Source organism: Gossypium hirsutum, chromosome D10 (assembly GCF_007990345.1).
Source record: "Gossypium hirsutum isolate 1008001.06 chromosome D10, Gossypium_hirsutum_v2.1, whole genome shotgun sequence".
NCBI lineage: Eukaryota > Viridiplantae > Streptophyta > Magnoliopsida > Malvales > Malvaceae > Gossypium > Gossypium hirsutum.
This window is the reverse complement of record NC_053446.1, coordinates 10876056-10894976: the sequence shown is the minus strand read 5'-3', so window position 1 is coordinate 10894976 and position 18921 is coordinate 10876056. Positions and strand designations below refer to the sequence as shown.

The 18921-nt window shown below is 34.2% G+C and overlaps 2 protein-coding genes across 2 annotated transcripts; one reads left to right on the top strand and one right to left on the bottom strand.

Moving 5' to 3' along the window:
* The first annotated feature begins 8296 nt into the window (after window positions 1-8296).
* On the top strand, window positions 8297-8890 carry LOC121222022 (putative protein TPRXL). The gene has a single exon (XM_041101906.1). The coding sequence runs from the start codon at window positions 8297-8299 to the stop codon at window positions 8888-8890; it is 594 nt and encodes a 197-aa protein (XP_040957840.1).
* Window positions 8891-12703: 3813 nt separating this feature from the next.
* On the bottom strand, window positions 12704-17216 carry LOC107914220 (alpha-soluble NSF attachment protein). Its single transcript, XM_016843049.2, has 9 exons — window positions 16862-17216; window positions 16185-16234; window positions 16033-16105; window positions 15870-15949; window positions 15077-15228; window positions 14074-14233; window positions 13929-13976; window positions 13529-13609; window positions 12704-13014 (listed from the first exon to the last, which is right to left on the bottom strand). The coding sequence occupies exons 1-9, from the start codon at window positions 17004-17006 to the stop codon at window positions 12934-12936; spliced, it is 870 nt and encodes a 289-aa protein (XP_016698538.1). The 5' UTR covers window positions 17007-17216; the 3' UTR covers window positions 12704-12933.
* Window positions 17217-18921: the final 1705 nt, after the last annotated feature.

Here is an 18921-nt window from a genome sequence, read left to right as displayed (position 1 = left end):
TTTCTATGGTTAAGATTGATTCTATATATTCAAGCAAATCTAAGGATTATAAGTTTTTGTCAATATTTCTTTATGATATAAAATAAAAGTATGATGGCATAAAAAAAATCTTTCCATCAAATCCCATTTTCAAGGGCTAGGATTCAATCTTCAATTTCCCATGTGATCTAATGCCTCTCATAGGGACAACATTTTCATTAAAAATATCAATAATTATTCACTCATTTTTGGTAAAAATTGCATTCCACATCTACCTATGAATTCAATTTAATCATTTCATAGTTTAAATTTCTCACTTTGGCACATACACTTTGCAAAATCTTACAATTTAGTCTATATCCCAGATTACTATCTCTCAATATATCACTCTTTTCACATTTCTCTAGTATCTTATTACTTTCTCTACTAATTTCAATATTTCATAATTTATTTATTCTAAAAAATTCGACTCATATTTACCCAAAATAACACTATTACAACTAAGAGGATTTTCTGGATGTTATAATTAGTACTATCCAACATAAAAAGATGAAGCATAGACGATCCTTCCATTTCAAGCAAGTATAGACACCAGGAAAACCACTTGTTATGTTAAGTGAGAGGCTCTGATACCAATTTGAAAAACACAGTCGGTAGTTGCAAGAATAAGAGAGCAATGACAAATGTGGTTGGTACTATGAAAGAACAACAATAAACACAATGCAATTATTTACGCAGTTTTGGTTCCCTATGTCTGTAAGAACTTGCCTAGAGAGATAATTCACTATCTTTTAACCATGTACACTCAATTATTTAAGTCCCATCACACTATAATATAACAACCTCATTTGTATCTAAGATCCAAATTTCTCTCTTCTATGTTTTATCATGAAAAACTTAGTTTGTAAACCAAGTGACTCACTTGTTTACTTGCAAAAATGCACTCATAAAGCAAGATTCCTAAGTGAACAGATAAGTGCTAAAACTCTCAGTACAAACCCTATACAAGTCTCATGAATATATGCGTTTTTGACTTGCTAACATACTAGATCAATTATAATCATTCTCCCTAACAAAGTAGCAATAAAAACAACAATAATAATATCCTAATGAAGTCCAAGATAAGTCACAAATATTTAAGATATATTTCCATGTTATCCGACCCAATCTCCTTAAATAAAAAATCCAATTACTTGATCCAATTTGATCTAATCTTCAATACATGTTATTTTAAATGGATTAATCTTTAAAAATGAACCAATATATATAAACTATAAGCAAATATCACAATCCAAATATTTTGTTTCAAAAAAATTAGCAATAAAGGGAGCTTATGTCACATGCATAGTGCTAAATGCAATTGACACTGTTGATCATATTGCCCACAAAATTACCTTTAGACAAGGTTTGTTGTAACTAAAGTTGACCCAGGTCTATTGTAACTAGAATTATCGAAAATAGGATTTTTTTGGTAGAAAAAGACAACATTAAGCGATTACATTACATAAACTATAATCAAGAGGAAATAAAATCGTTGCGATCTCTTCCCAACAAGTTCATGATCGAAGCCGGTGGGGCTCTAAATAAACGTATCAAAGAACTACCTATATCAGCACATTTAGTCATGTGATCAACAAAACCATTAAGAGTTCTCGGGATATGTCGGATACGAATCTCCTATTTTCAATGCAATACTTGATATAGCAGTCGTAGTTCCACTAAATTACTACTAACTCCTCCACCAGACAAAAGTACTTCAACCAACAAAGCATTATTACAGTCAACTTCAACTTTGTGAAATCCTTTATCCCAAGCTAAGAATAATCCTTCCAACATCGCTCTTGTTTCAACTTTAAAGGCTGACTCGTTACCGAAACTCATCATATAGTCCCATAACCAATTTGTATTTGAATATCTAAGAACACCCCCAAAGAAGCCCTTCGTTCCAAATTCGACACAGCCCCATTTGAATTGAGTTTTATCCAACCCATTGCAGGAGGAGTCCAACTCAAAAAACTCCTCATGGTCCCCAAAGATTTCATTTGCACATCCAAATCTTGATAATTCCTAGCCCACATGTAGCCTGTATCCACAATAGCCTCGATATTCCTGTGACTATTAGAAAACACAGACTCATTTCTATTCTTCCAAAGTAGCCAACACAAGATTATAAACAGTGTTTGGCACTCCATTTCATCACAATTAAGATTACCTTGATCCTGCAAATTCCAAATTAACCATTCCCTCATTGACAAAGAAAAAAATAGCATGGGCTTACCAGGGAACCACTATTCGCCATACAGTCTTAGCAAAAGCACAATCTCGAAAAGTATGAATCATTGTCTCTAAAATATCAGTACACAAAGGACAATGACCATCATCTTCATATGCCTACATCTTCTCTCATTATTTGTCAATAATCTATCATGCCATAAAAGCCATAAGAAAACACGTACCCTTTGAGGCGCCCGAACTCTCCAAATTATCTTTCAAATAGCAGCATCATCAGAAACTAAACTAAAAAGATTCTTGTAAGTTGTAGATGATGAGAACCCATCCTTTTCCATCCATTTCCAAGCCAAGCAATCTTGTTCTACCACATCAGATGGAGGTATGATTGTTGCAATCTATTGAATAATGTGACGTGGAACGAGATTAGTAAGACGATCCTAATCCCAAGATCATTTTTAGTCACTAAGTCACAAACGCGTAACATGTTATCAGGTTGATCCAATCCTCCAAGAATATCTCGTAAGGGACCCATCTGCCTAACCCATACATCATTCCAAAAATTTATTATACGGCCATCACCAATTGACCAAAAAATATTATCCACAATTTCTGGCCAAACCCGAGTTAACGACTACCATATGAATAAACAATTACTTCGAGAGATAGAGTTTGGAAGCGCCCCTTGTACATTATATTTCTTCTTTAACACCCGAACCCATAGAGAATTGGTATTCACAAGCAGACCGTAACCAAGTTTCATTAAGAAAATCTTATTCTGATCACATAATTTCTGTAAACCCGATCCACTACTAACCAAAGGCCGACAACAATCTTCCCAAGAAAGAAACGTAGCTTTCTTTGTATTATTAGTTGTTCCCCAAATGAAATTACGAACAAGTCTCTCAATTTCATTGCAACAGAAAGAGGCACTCGAGTAGTATACATAAAGTAGTTAGGAATAGCAAAAAGAACTAATCGAACCAAAGTTATTTGTCTTTCTAAAGAAAGTTTCCTCGCATCCCATCCAGAAAATTTTTGCCTAACCTTCCTTCAACAAAGTCGAAAGTATGTACAGTAACTCTATTATGAAACAATGGTATACCAAGGTAACATCTAAGATCATCCACTCGGTTGAATCCCATATTATCGCAAATCACACTAGGAGTATTAGGGGAGAAAAACACTTGCGACTTGGACTTGTTAACCTTCTGCCTAGAAAAGTAACAGAAAGTTTCCAGAATACTACTCACCACAACAGCTTGATCCCTACTAGCTTCACAGAACAACATAAGGTCACCAGTAAAGAAAATATGAGACAAAGCGGGCCTTCTTCTTGAGAGGAACAAAGGCTTCCAACTCCCATTCACAGCCGCCTCCTCAATAAGCAGAGGCAATTCTAGGGGGTTGGCATGGGCCCTAGCCCCCCTAAAATGAAAAATTGCCATTTAGGCCCTCTAATTTTTTTTTAAAATTTTAAATTAGTAAAGATAAAATTCCACTTTGGCCCCCCCTAAAATTATAAAAATTTGATTTAATCCTTTAAATTTTATAAAGATATAGACTATAAAAAATTAAAATTTCATTCAGCTCCCCTAAAAAATTGTTCTAGCTTCGCCCTTGTCAATAAGGTGCCCAAGTCTCTCCATGCAAAGGAAAAAAAGATAGGGTGATAAAGGGTTTCCTTACCTTATACCACATGACGGTTGGAAAGTGTCAGTTAAAGTCCCATTCCATAATACCTGGAGTAAAGAAGAGGAAACACAATGAAATATGACACTAATTAACTGCTCAAGAATTCCTGCCATTAATAAAGTATCTCGTAAGAATTCCCGGTTGATTCTATCATAAGCCTTTTTTAGGTCTATCTTCATAATGATACCATATTTGTTACCTCAAAAGTTCTTCAAAGAGTGCACCACCTCCTGCGCCACTATAATATTATAGACAATGTCTCTGCCTAGAAGCTTGATTGGTTCTGACTTATCAATTTCACCATCATAGGTCTCCGCCTGTTAACAATCGTCTTTGTAAGAATCTTATACACCACTGAACACAAGCTTATAGGTCGAAATTGAATGATTCTTTCCAGAGTCCACATCTTCGGGATACGAACTAGTAACGTTCTGTTCAATTTCGAATCCAACCACAGCCCACCCAAACTATGTCTCACAAAAGAACACACCGATGGTCTCACAATTTCCCATTGAGCCTGAAAGAAACTAACCTAAAAACCATAAACACCGAGGGACTTTAAAGGAGCCATACTAAAAACTACTCTATGTACTTCCTTATCTGAAGCCACTGAAATAAGAGCCATTGTCTCATCACAAGATAACACAGGAAATTTACCTCGACAAGAGGAAACACCACTAGAAACATAATCCATGGTGTAGAGTTCCTTAAACAATTGCACCACATGTTGTTTTAACACATCATCATCTAAACACCATTCATTATCCACCATAAGACCCTCGACTTTATTTTGCTTTCGTCTTGCCAATGTACAATTATGAAAATATGATGTATTCCTATCCCTATTTTTTAACCATTTTATTTTGGATTTTTGAAACCACGATAACTTCTCATGAGCTAAAACTTCCTCAATTTCCTGTCGTAGTTCATGCTTCCGTCTATAAAGTGATTGAAAAGAACGAACCTCAAGGACTTTTTGAACCCTTTCCAATCAGAGATCATCTTTCTTTTGCGTACAAAAATATTCCCATAAACCTGTTTGTTTCATTCCCTAACAGACTCTTGGAAGCGTTCCAGATTATCACCAACTACTAACTCAGTATTCCAACTACTATTAACAAAGTTGCCAAAATCCACATGAGACATCCAACTAGCAAGACAACGGAAATGCCTTAAACCTTTGCTAACGTTCAACTTAAAAGAAATTAATATCGGTCTATGATCAGATTTCAGTCTGTGAAGGTTCCTCACTGAACGATCTGGTGAAAACGAATCCCACTCCGAATTACAGATAGCCCTGTCAAGTACTCTTTGTGACAAACCCTCTACACCATGTAAACTTGGCACCACTAGCACCCAAATCTCGCAAAGCATTGTTGAACAAAAACTCTCTAAATCATTTGCAACCTACACGTGAAATAGAAGCCCCACTTGTTCTTTCACCTCTATCAATAATAGCATTAAAATCACCGGAAAGCATCTAAGGTCCCTCCACTGAAACAGCCGAAGAGTTGAGAAAATGCCACAACTCCCTTCTCTTTACAATATAAGGGCTAGCATAGATAATAGAACAAAAGAAATGATCCGAGCTTATCGTACTACGAATTTTAACATGCACCACCTGAGCATGAATATTCAAAATATCCACCATTAAATCCACATTCCAACATAACCAAATTCCCCCAGCAAAACCATTCGTTTCCACCCTAAAAGAATTCGAATATCCAACTTTCGCAATTATACCATCAGCCCTGGCTCTACTAATCTGGCTTTAAAATAGACAAAACAAATCTAGCAAAAACTACTTCCTGTATTCTTTAACAAAACTATAAAAACGAGGGTGTCCCGCTCCTTAGTAATTCTAATAAATTATTTTAATGTTCACAAAAGTAAGGAAATTTATAAACTAAACCTGAAATAAGACTACAATAAATTATGACAATTTACCTCAACACCATCAGTGTTGTCCATAATCATAACTTCTTCAACAACTTGAGAATCCGACACCATAACATCTTTTTATGTATTCCTTTCGAGCTCACCAACCAACCCTTCTATTGATAATTGGAGATCAACCGATTACTGCTCCTAGACCCCGAGAGTCTCATCAGGTAGTTTTCCTCACTGTCTATAGCGAGCAGTGTTAGCATGCAACTGTTGCTCTATAAGAGAGCTCGTTTTACCAAATATAAAAATCTCATTCTCTTTGTCAGTATTAACTCCTATTTGTTATTTCTTCAAAATACGAATTGTTGTATGTTTCTTCTTATTTAAATTAGCCAAAATTTCCACTTTTTTCATCACTATAGCTTTCCCTCTATCAGTGTCACCCACATGGGACAATTTCGATCCATTATCAAAAGCACCCCTCTCAATTTTCATATTCGTACCCAGGCTTCCATTATTGGGCTTTAAAACCTTTAAGGCCAACTTTGGCCCACTCCCCATCACCACTTTTTTCCCCTTAGCTTGGCGTGTTTCTCTTTCGTCTCAATACCTTTTCCTAGAAACCCTAACCCCATATCCCCCTCACCATTAGTCTTATCCTCAACCGTTACCTTATCATTCCTATTAATCTCGTCATTAATCATTGCGAAAATCTCTCCTTCATTAACACCAAGCGCCGCAAAGCGAGATCCCCCAGCAAAACCCCCAAAAATATCGTTTCTTCCCTTACCGGAAGCCAGACTACGCCTTCCCCGTCTCTCTACCACCATCCACGACTCATAGGGTTCATCCTCTACCTTCTTTTCAATACTCGATTTCTCTATAACCAGTCGAGCACAACCTGACTCCTCCACAGGTGAAGTCGTCGTAATCCAGGGGCAAACGTCCACTGCATGTCCGTACATACCACATTGGAAGCAAATATTTGGTAAAGCTTCGTATTCAACACGTTGAAGACGACCATTAATTCGAAGCTTCGACACCAACGGCTTCCTCGAATCAACACAGACTGCCAACCGCGTAAATCGTCCCCTACGAGCATAGTCCGTATGAACATCTAGCTTGACCATCGGACCTACCGTCTGACCCATCACCCTTAGGAGACAATTCAAATAGTAACCTTCAGGCAGTCCGGGTAACCTAATCCAAACAAACTGCGACTCAAAACCACTCTGACATGTTGTAAAATCCGGTGACCATGGTTGAACAGTCAGGTATCTGTCAAAAATCACCCACAGCCCTCTTACTAATACCTTATTATAGTCAGATTCATCCTGAAAACGAACCAGATAAAAATAATTCTCAAGATCCATGAGTTGGATCTGACACTGAGGATTCCACAGTAAATTGATTTTATTCAACAAAACATTAAAACCAATCCTTCCCTCAGCAATTTCATAATAATTGTGTTGGCCTTTCGTCGTTGGATATACTCCTGCATTCTATTATAGAACGTAATCGTCGGAACACCCTCAATCACTTCAGTAACAGCATCGCCATCCAAAAGTGTAAAATCCTTTTCCAAAAAACCATCATGATTCTTCTCTGATGAAGCCCCTAAGAGAGTTGATTTGTACGACGCTTTCAGAATCTTTGACTGAATTCTCTAGCCGTTATTATCCACAGTCGGGTCATCAAGTTCTAACTGTACTTCCAATCTAGTGCGAACTTTCTGCGTAGCCCTTCCGACACCACTAATCGAACCTGAGCTATTGGCACCTACCGCAAAATCCACCGTAGGAAGCATTCCACTCATTAATAACTTTTTAACCAAACATCAATAGATTGATCTAATTAAATTTAATCTCGAAATTAGGATTTAGTAATTAAGAAAGAGTTTATTTAAATTTACTTAAATATATTAATATAAAATATATTTTAATATTTAATGAAATAATTTAAAAAAAAGTTGGATAAGAAAAAAATTTAAGCTATGAAAATAGATTTTTTTTAATACTTATTTTTTATATTAAATAAATAAATATTTTTTTAATTCCTACCAAACTCGATTAAGCACATATAAATTATATAAAAAATTATAAAATCATATAAGATTAAATTCTCTCTTTTTAAAATTTTTATTTTATTTTTATAACCTATAGAAACAGTACAAAAGTAAATGCTTGTTTTTTGGCAAAGTTCAGTTCCCCCCTCCCACCACAAAAACACCCATGAAACTCGGTCAAGTATCAACTGAACTGAAACAAAGTGTTGCATTTCTAAGCCATTGCTAAGCTTTCCAAGCTACTATATATATCACTGACTTTATACCAAATAAATCAGACCATTGAAATAATTTATAAGATTTAAGCTTTTTATTTAAGTGTTTTTCTTTTCCTATATTTAAATTTTAGGGACACTACTGCATTTGTTTTTCAATAACACCCTAAATTTGGTTTCCCAGAAAAAAAAGAAACCAATAGTTGCAACTGATAAAGAAATAACAATGGCAGGTCAAGTTCTCGTTGTTGCCCTCGTTTTCATGGCGGTTGTTGTGGCGTTTGCGGGGGATTCAGCGCCGTCGCCGTCCCCTAAAAGTTCATCGCCATCTAAAGGGGGGGCGTCTCCGCCTTCCAAGTCACCTTCTCCCTCTCCTCCTTCCTCCAAGAACTCCTCTGCATCCTCCCCATCTCCCTCCTCCGGCGGCGGCTCCAGCAAAAACAACAGCTCTAGTAGCAGCAGCAGCTCCCCTCGTTCGCCACCATCACCAACGAAATCCTCCGACGCACCCAAGTCATCCTCCGGTGGATCCTCAAGCAGCTCCAAATCTCCTCCCGCTCCTGCCCCATCCAGCTCCAGCAAAAGCCACGGAAGCTCCGCCCCAACCAGCAGCGACGAAGAGGAGTCCCCTTCTGAATCCCCCAATGCCTCCAAATCCCCTCCCATACCAGAAGCTGAGGTCCCTAATAAAGATAGCTCTCTATCCGACGCTCCAGCCAGCGATTTCGCGCCAGAACCAGGTACTTCCGGTGCCGCTATTGTCAAGGCCTCAGCCGTCGTTGGTGGTGTAGCCGCCGTCGCCGGATGCTTCCTCTTTTAAGCTTCGACAAATGACATGCCCTTTCATGGAGGGTTTTAATGGTTTTGCATGCATGTAATGTACTGCATGCAAATCTGTTTTCATTCGTTCACTGTTCTTAGATCAGGCGGAAAATAAAGCTCTTGTTATCAGTTTTATAAATCCTGTTTTTATTTTATTTTGTTTATTTTACTGTCATTTGCTTATTTTCCATCTTTTTTAACATAGCAAATAACTTTTTCTTTACCATAGTTCTTTGTTTTGTTTTTCTTTGCCAATAATTAGAACTATATTTAATATACAGATCACAACTCTAAAATATATTACTTATTGAGAATGGAACTAATACATAAAATATTTGATTTACCAGAAACGGAAGAAGAATTAGTAGCAGGCTATCAAACCGAATATTCAGGTATTATTATTTTTATTTTTGGACAACTCTAGTGATTATGCAATCTATACTAGTTATTTTATTTGGATTATTTGAACATATATATCTGATGAAATTTCTACCATATTTGTGATTATTTATTAATTGTTTGTGAATTTGAATAGTATGCTACTTATAATTGTGTCATTTAAGTGTGTCTTTTTTTTCATAACATTCCGTTGTTTGGGTTCGGCGGCCAAGCCGGGCTATAGGTATTACAGTAGCAACAAATACGATATTCATGATATTAATAGAAGTTAGAGGTAAGATGTTTTTACCTTTAATATCAAGATTGACTACCTCATCCAGGTCTACTCTAATCAAATCTGACTGTGGGACGAGCACTCCTTCAACTTCTTGTTGCTCAAAAGAACTTCCTTAATTGTTCATGAAAGGCCTAAGTCAGCCTTAAATTCTTGCTTGGACAAGCACACAAAGAAAAGAGCAGTTAGAAGAATAAGAGAAAATGTAGGAGAATGATAAAGTATATTACTCAAGAAAAGCTAACTTGTACAAATGAGGAATGGAGCCCCTACTTATATAGGTAAGTCTCTTTTGATCCGACGGTTACGATTTATCTCAATATCCTCTAGAGCTTTCCCAACTACCCCATTAAATGCTATACAAGTGTGGAGAGTTCAATAGCATCCGGAATCTTATACGCGGTTCTACAAGGATCCAATCTCTTATTTGAACGTTTAAAATCTTCTAGGACACTCCAACAATCTCTTGACTAGGTTTTCTCGTACTCTCATTATTTCGGACGTGATCTAATGCTTCGGGTAGCTTTGCTCACGGGGGAATTGTTATAGCTTATGTATCAATTTCATCAAAATCTATGTTGAACTTTTCTTTGAACATATGGATAGGATCACATGATCTTTTGATCCTCTCAAACAGCTTCTCAATAATGGTTAATTCATTCACTATTTTATTGGCATTTCATCAAACACTTGGGTTGCCTTGGTTTTCTCATTTTCTTAATTTTGTTGCACTGCACCCAAATCATCTCTCTACTCAATTCTCCATTGATTAAAAATGCTATATCTAACTTAACTTTAAATTAGTGAAATATTTTTTTGCATCTTGATAACATCCTCTTCGATAAATATCATTGTTTCGGTGACATAAGCTAAGATCAAAATTCTGATACCAATGTTACAAGCTAACCTGAAATTATTTAGTAACAAAAAGAATAAACAACTAACAATGAATAAAAAGGGAATAATAAGAAGAAATTAGATTTTTTTTTTAGGAATCTTACACGATTTACATGTTTGTCACAACTATATTTTGGCTTGTAACAAAGCATCTTTTCAATTTTATTTTCAAGTTAAAGTCTCAACGGCCCTAAAGCAAATTTGTCAATTTAAGATCAAATCTCAAAGATGCTTGAAATTGAACCAAATTATATCTTAAAGCAATTTCAATTAAGAATCTCTTTAAACTCATTTAGAATTTTAAGTCTCAATGACCTTTCGATCAAAACTTCGTTAAGAAGGAGAACCAAATGATTTCTTTGTAAGAAAAGTACATCCTACAACTTAATTTTGATAAATTATTTGATTTGTCTTCAAAATTTTCAAGTAATATTTTCAACACAAAATTTGTGTACTACACTAGACTTCAAAATCAATTTTTTACTCGAGTTTGATTAAAATTTTTCGATAATAATTAAAGAAGATTAAACTCAAGTTACTTAAATCAAGTATTAGAATACTCAAACTTGATAATTTTTTTTAGGACCATTACTTTTAGGGTGATTTGAATCCTAGTGTCACAGGGTTAGATATTTCGTCTCGCGATCCATGCGGTCTTAGGCGATCCGTTTGTCCAAACTCGCCTAAGTCAGTCTTTACTCAAGTGAGAATTCCTTTAGAAGTCCTCCAAGGCACCAATTTGTATAGCGGAAGTAAACTTATGCCAAAAGATGCCACAAAAAACAACAGAAAGCCACAGAAAACAACGCACACAAGATGTTTGAGTAAATGTTCTCAGAATTCTATTACTCTTAAGAATTCAAGTACAATGGAATGATTTACAAGTAAGGGGAGGCTCTCTATTGATAGTTGAGCTCCCCAAAATCGACGGTCAAGATTAAATTACATCGATGGACGAGATTAGTCTATCCCTTTAATTTTAGGGATTTACAAGATTACATCATATCATATCAAATCTACAAGATATGATTCCCCTAGTTATTAAAAATAGTCTAAGTTGTCATATCTTCATTATTGGGCTAACCAGGCTTCAATGTGACAGGCTTCTCCAATAGTCCTTTGAATCAGGTCAGTTCTTGTGGGCTAAATGTTCCCCATCTAATCGATAGACCTCCATGGGACGCATCTTGTGCCATAATCACGGGCTTTGCACTTTGACCTGTGACACTAGCACATAGCCATCCATAGGAGGCTCATATCATAAACTGACCGAGATTAACTTTTGAATCAATTTAGTTGAACAATTCATGTAAATTGCAAGACTCGAAATTTGAAAAGGATTTGTTCTTTTTTAGTTTTTTAGTATGTGCCAAACTGAACAAATTAATCTTGAACAAATTAATCTCGAACCAATTTGATTGCTCAATCCAGTTTGATTTTTCATTACTAGATCTTTTATGTCCTCTTCTTTTCCTCTCTATCGTAGGATTAGCATACATTTCAGAATTGCCAATATCAGTTACAACCTCGCATCCCTCCTTTTGTAGAACGTCCTGGCTCGAGAGAGTTTATGCTTCCCGAACGTAACTTAGAAATTAAGCAGCATGCTCATAAATGGTAAATCCATAATCTTTTGCATATTGAAATTTATCAAACTGTAGACTTTTGGTTAGCTAGAGGACAAAAAGAACTTCATACATATGTACAACACAGCATGCTGTACTTGCATGATTTGTGAATTATACCACACCAATTTGCAGGATATTGTCCATTTTGAATTACCATGTCTAATGATGTTGTCTATTTCAAATTATCAAGCGTAGTGATCTTGTCCACAAATGGCTTTTCACAAGTTAAAACTAATGTGAACCTTCGTATTTACCCAATTAAACTCGAGTCATAGAAAATGTGAAATTCACAGCTCCTTCCTAAGACCAAGAAGACCCACTGTTCTCAATAACACATTGCTAGTACTCCATCATAATCCACACCAACCTGCCTGCAAAGTATCACTTGTTTTGTCTCATTAAGCTTTACAATCTATATGCAAAAAAGTCGACCGAAATTTAGTACACAGTTGATGTAGGATTCATGGTTTTTCTCTAGGACAATGATAATTCGTTTCAATGACATCGAAGGGTAGTTTGATCCAAAAGGGTTACCTAGCTCTTTCATATTTCCAGAAAACCAGCTTATATACTTTCAAAATTATTCTTCATTTAGATTCCCTACTTTCACACATCAAAGCAAAGATCAGCAGTTTTTTTATTACAAACCCCAACTTCACCCAATCATCAGCATAATAGTTCTCAAATTTAAAGCCAAACAAGAAAAAGATCTCATAAACAGATTGTCACATGGGACTGTTAAGAGTATAACTAGATAAAGACTCCATAACACAAAGCAATCATCAATTTTGAAAAAGAAAAAAAGAAAGAAAAAAAACAAAACTGTTATTACATGAACCTCTTTTAGGTAAGATCATCTTCTTCCATTTCTTTAGCTTTCAGCTTTTCCTTCACACGGAGTAGAAGGGTTGTCTTCCAAGAATCCTGTAGCATATTTCAAGGAAACAGCAAGCACATTAGAGTTTGTAATCTCAGGGGTCACAACCAGAACCCAATGGGTTGAACATTACTCCAACCCAGAGTTGTTTGGATGGACCAGCCTGTTGAACCAGTTGGACCAAGAACCAATGGTTCAGTATATTATGAAACCATCCACAAGCTGAAACAGTAAAAAGAAAGTTCAACAGGTAAAAATCAAGCAGAAGAAAACGGTAAAGAACTAGTTTAGAATATATTTTTATTTTCATTTTTAAATGATGAGATTTGAACCTTTTAGTTTATATTAAAGAAAATACCACTAAGTCAAATATACATCTTTATTAATTATTTACTATATTTAATGTTCATTTAGCATTAAAATCATTTTTTAAAAATATTTAAAATCCCATTTAAGCGAACAAGCAAGTTCAACCAGTTCAGTCACCGCTGACGGTCTAACTCGTTTGATCTCCAGCCCACTAGTTCATCCAAGAAACATTTGAAATGGAAATTGACATACCAATGGAGTCATGCTGTCAAATTCCTTGACAACATCTGTAAACTTCGTGACATCTTCCTCATCAATGGAAGAAGCAATGTCCTGTCACAAAAAGCAGAAGCTCAGTATTGTAAGACCTCTATTTTGGAGTAATAACTAGATTCTGAAAAATTATTATCATTTAAAGAAAATTAATTATATAATACACTTAACAATTTTTTTGTCCAGAGGTAAGGCAGTGATAGGATATATCATTAGTCAATGCACATTAAGGATGGTAAGAGGAAAAATAAAACAACCGGTAAAACATGCTACCACTGATCAATCATATTTAAGCAGCAAAAGAACAGAACAGAATCAGATTTTTGTGATACAATAACAAATTATAAACTGAAATAAGCATTTCCTTGGGATAACTTACAGCTAAAAATTTATATTCTCGTGTTCCAGAAAAAGTTGGATCCAGTTCCTGAAGAAATGAAATGCATAAAATACGTAAGTTTAATATAACCAAACTAAGTTTAAAAGGTTAAGGTTTTATCATTTCTAAAGGGCCAAAATTCAACCTGATACCGCTCTAATGCATTGGTGATTGCAACAACATCACCTTTGCACAGTTGACAAATGCCAGCATTTAGAAGATGTCCTTTAGCTCCATACTTCAGCAAGTTATTGGAAAGTGACTGCCGTGCTATATCTTCATAGATCTCAACAGCTTTCTGGTATCTGGAGATATATCATAAGCAGAGCTGTTAAGAAAATTGTCATTCTGTATTTATGCAACTGTCTTAGGATGTCTTTAGCATTGAAGTTAAAAAGCACTTTTCAACCCAAACCAGCTTTTCAAGTTAAAAGCAATACTAACAAAGCTTTTCAAGCTAAGCCAAATTTTTTTTTTCTAAGTTTTGGCTTTTCAATAGCCAATTTAGGTGTCAAAATATAATTTTGTCCCTAATTTATATTAACTATAAATTCTAACTATGATTTATTTATTCAAATTAAATTTTATAAACAATTTAAGTTAATTACTTAAAAAGTATCTAAAATTTATTTTTCGTATGTCATAATATTAACAATGAGTTACCATAATTTTCTTATATTTGTACTATATACTAAATTGAACATTTGTTAGTACCAAAATAATGGAAACATGGCATCGTGGTAATAATAATAATATATATGGAAATAAGGATATTTTACATTTAAGTCAATAATTCCGTGAAATTTTTATTAATAAGAATTATGATTATATGTGATTTTAATATCTAAAATATAATTTACAGATTCAAATTAGATTTTACAAACAATTTATAATAATTGCTTAAAAGTATGTAAAATTAATATTTCATGTATAATTAAGGAATTTGAATTAACTTATTTTTTACTTTATAATACCATGTCTAAAATGGATCTTTTAACTTTCCACAGCACTTTTAAAAGCATTTTTCAATAACAATGCTAATCTAGCCCTTAGCAAATTAAAACACCATCAATGATTACAAACCATTGACAACGGTAGAAGACTAAAACTTGCAAGAACAGTGTCTACAAGAAGTTGAGCGTGCTTACTGTTCTATCTGAGCAGCAAATTGTGCAACTTTCTGCTTGCATTGGTTGGCAGAGGTTGATATATCTTCATTTTGGAAGAAATCAGCTGCCTTTTCATAATAGTCAATGGCCTGCTCAGTGTTCTGTTCAGACTCATATAATTCAGCAATTTCCTACACATAAAAGAAGCACCCATGTCTATGAATAACAGTAAATAACATCACGAAAAGTTATGGTTATGGATGTTCAACGATACTAGGGGTTAGTTTAATATCACTGTGGGGGAAAAAAACCTTAGATTATAAAACCATGTGTTGGAAAAGGTGTTAAAACATGAGGTGAAACATTTTGATTTAGAAACTACCAAGTGTTCACTATTGCAATGAAAAAGTGTTGTAAGGAATCAAAATGTCAAAAACAAATATGGGTTTAGAGATGTAAAGATAATAATCAATTTATTCGAAATCCAGCTTCCAAACCAAAAAAGCTTCGTTTTTCTAAGCATGTTAGTTTGAATTGTCAAACCAAGATTTAAAACACAGAAGCCAAAACTTTTTACCATTTAGCATCAAATTTGCAGTGAAACATAACTTCTGGCATTGTAAGTTGTACCAACAAGAATGCTAAACGAGACTTATGAGAAGCACAGATGCTTGGGAGCTTTAACTCTAGTGGCAACATTGCTAATGAACAATTAGGAAAAAATTATGAACCCAATCAAAATGAAAGGCAACCACATATACATAACCAATTACAATGAATGACAAACTCCTTTTTCCCTTGAAAGACTCGCATATTAATGGATAAAAAACACCTTATAATACTTGGCAGCCATGCTGAGCCTTCCAATATCACAGAACATGTTCACTGCCTCTTTCAGGCAGGATATAGCCTCTGCATAGGAACAAAATTGAGTCACAGATTAATCAAGTCAAAATTCCAGAACTTTTAGATCAAACCATGCACTCCAGACTCACCCTTTACATTTGTCTTCTTATAGCAATGAGCAGCATCAACATAAGCTTGAGCAGCTTCATGTTTGCTTTCTAGCTATAGATATGTAAAACAAAGGAGTTAAACTAAATCTTAAATAACAGTTAATTACTAAGAACTGAACCGAAGGGCTTACTTTCAAGTTACAATTTGCTAACTTTACATAAGTTGATCCAGCTTTGTCCCCTTGAGAAAAAGAAAACATAAAAGAGGATAAGAATTAGAGACAAGTATACAGTTTCATCACATTTCAAATACCTATTGAATTATAAAGTAATTAATAAATAATCCGATGTTAAAGAAATCCAAACTCTCACATTTTCTAACTGAACCAAAACAGTGACGCAATCGGAATTAAATTGAATTATAAAGTAATTAATCAATACTCCAATCTTAAAGTAACCTTAATTTTCACGTTTTCTGAACTGAACTAAAGCAATGACGCAATCGGAGTTAATCAATGAATACAATAGAAATAACAATTAAAAATTACGCAGAATACTAATATAAATATCATCGATTGCGACCAAATCCTAATTCTGGTCGCCCAAATAGCGACATTAATCAAAAGATCTCGAATATTTCATTTCTTTCCAACCATTCTCCGTCCAACATTTTCTCAATAAACAAACAGAAAAATTTTGTTAAAAGGAAATAACTATAAATTTTATATTACAGTTTCGGAATCGCAAAACTAATCAGAAAATCTCGAAATTTCCATTTTCTTAGATAAAGTTTAATCCATCATTCTCTTAAGAAAACAAACATGATTTTAAAAAAAAAAAGTTACAGAAAGGCTTTGCAAAGAATTACATGATTTGGCGAGCTTGAAGCAATTGGCAGCTTTATCAAATAGCTCGGCGGCGTCTTCATGTTTGGAGCCAAACAAACCCCACCCGCTTAACTTTTTCTCTGCTTTTTGCTCGAATTCTTCTCCTCTCGCCAATTGATCTCCCATTCCCTTTTTCCTTATGTTGTTTCGTTTGATCAGAAATGAACAGAAAAATGGAGAGTCTTAAGATCTAAGCAAATAAAAAGGAAAAAAAGCTTGATTACTCATTTTCTCACTTTTCTAAACTTTTTTCCCACTTTCTACAATTAAATAAATTAGTTATTTAAAAAAAATTTAAATGTAGTTTCAATACTATGTAACCGATAGTTTTTTCCCGTAGTTATATTTAGAATTGATTTATATATATTGCATTTATAAATTCTAATAAAATAATAATTGTGAATAATGATTACTTTATATAATCTAATATTATAAATATTATAAATCAAATGGAAAATATTTTTTTTAAATTAAGAAAAAATGAACAATTTAAATAAAATATACGAAAAGATGGTCAATTTACCAATAAAAGCTTAATTTTTTATAAATTTATCGAAATGAGCCTTGTATTTTATTATTTACCGGAATGGGTCATTTTCCGTCAAATCGCGTCCACGTCAGCGCGATATCAGGTGACGTGCCAGGAAATCGCGGCCATGTCAGCGCGCTTTGCTGACGTGGCCGCGATTTTATAAAAAATTAAGCTTTTTTGGGTAAATTGGCCAGTACAAATAACAAAAACAATAGCAAAAATAACAACAAAAACAGCAGAAAAATAACAGCACCAAAACACTAGGAACAACAAGATAATTTTTTATTAAAAAATAATTAATTTATTTGGGTCGGGCCCTAGCCAAAAACTTTTACCCGAGGCTCGATCTGTTTAGAAAACGAGCCTCATTTTTTATTCAAACACATTTTTCGAATTTATATTTTTATTCAAATCCTACTATTTTTTTGGCGGACCTTCGACCCAAGCTAGACAACCCGAGCCATGATCAGGTCAATAATCGGAAGTTCGTTCAATTTGTACTTTCTTGTTAATCTTTTAACCTATTGTTTGAATGCTTTTCTTTTTCTTTTTCTTTTTCTTAAAAAGAATTCCTTTTTGCTATTAACCATCACCAATAAAAAAATTTTATCATTCGTTTTTAATCATTAATGTCATTATAATTAAAATTTATTTCATTATTTTTATTAATTGCTAATTTTGTAATTCTTATTTTTAAATCACTATGAATAATTATGAAAGAACTTTTTGACCCTTTAAAATTTTGACTCTAATTTTTTTTTAAATTTCTCTCAATTTATTTATTTTTAACTTTATCGTCAATATGCTTTAGTCTTCCTTTCCACCTTCTTTCGAAATATCTTATTTAATTATTTGCAGTGCTTCCTCTCAACACCAAAATTGAGAGGAAATTTGAGACAGTATTAGTTTGTGAAAAAAAAAGGGTGGGGTATTTATATATATATTTTTGGACCGTTGGGGGGAGGGAATTGCGGCCACGTCAACGCGCTTTACTGACGTGGACACGATTTGTCAAAAAAGGCCCATTCCGATAAATAATAAAATATCAGGCCCATTTCGGTAATTTAAAAAAAAGGGTTTTTTTTAGTAAATTACCCTGAAAAGATCATTATTGTAAAAATTGATGTATACTAAATTAATTCAACATTGCATTTTTTTCTCTGTCATTTCCACAGCAAATTTATGATTCTTGTTGTAAAATTACACTTAGAATCTCTAAAACAAAAATAATTTTTCTCTCTTATCAATAATTTTTCGAATAGATGTTACATTTGACGTGCCATGCCACGATTGTATAGTGAATAAAACAATGGTAATGGAAGGCATAATAATATATTTAAGTTTGTATACAAATAATTTAGAACAATGGTTTATAAAGTTGTTGAGTAAATTTCTGTTGTGTTTAATTGAAGAGAACAATCGAGTATTTATATATATTAATATTCATGGAATTGACTCCACTGTTCACGGAATTGACGTTCTGAGCGAGCCCCGGACATGTTGGACACA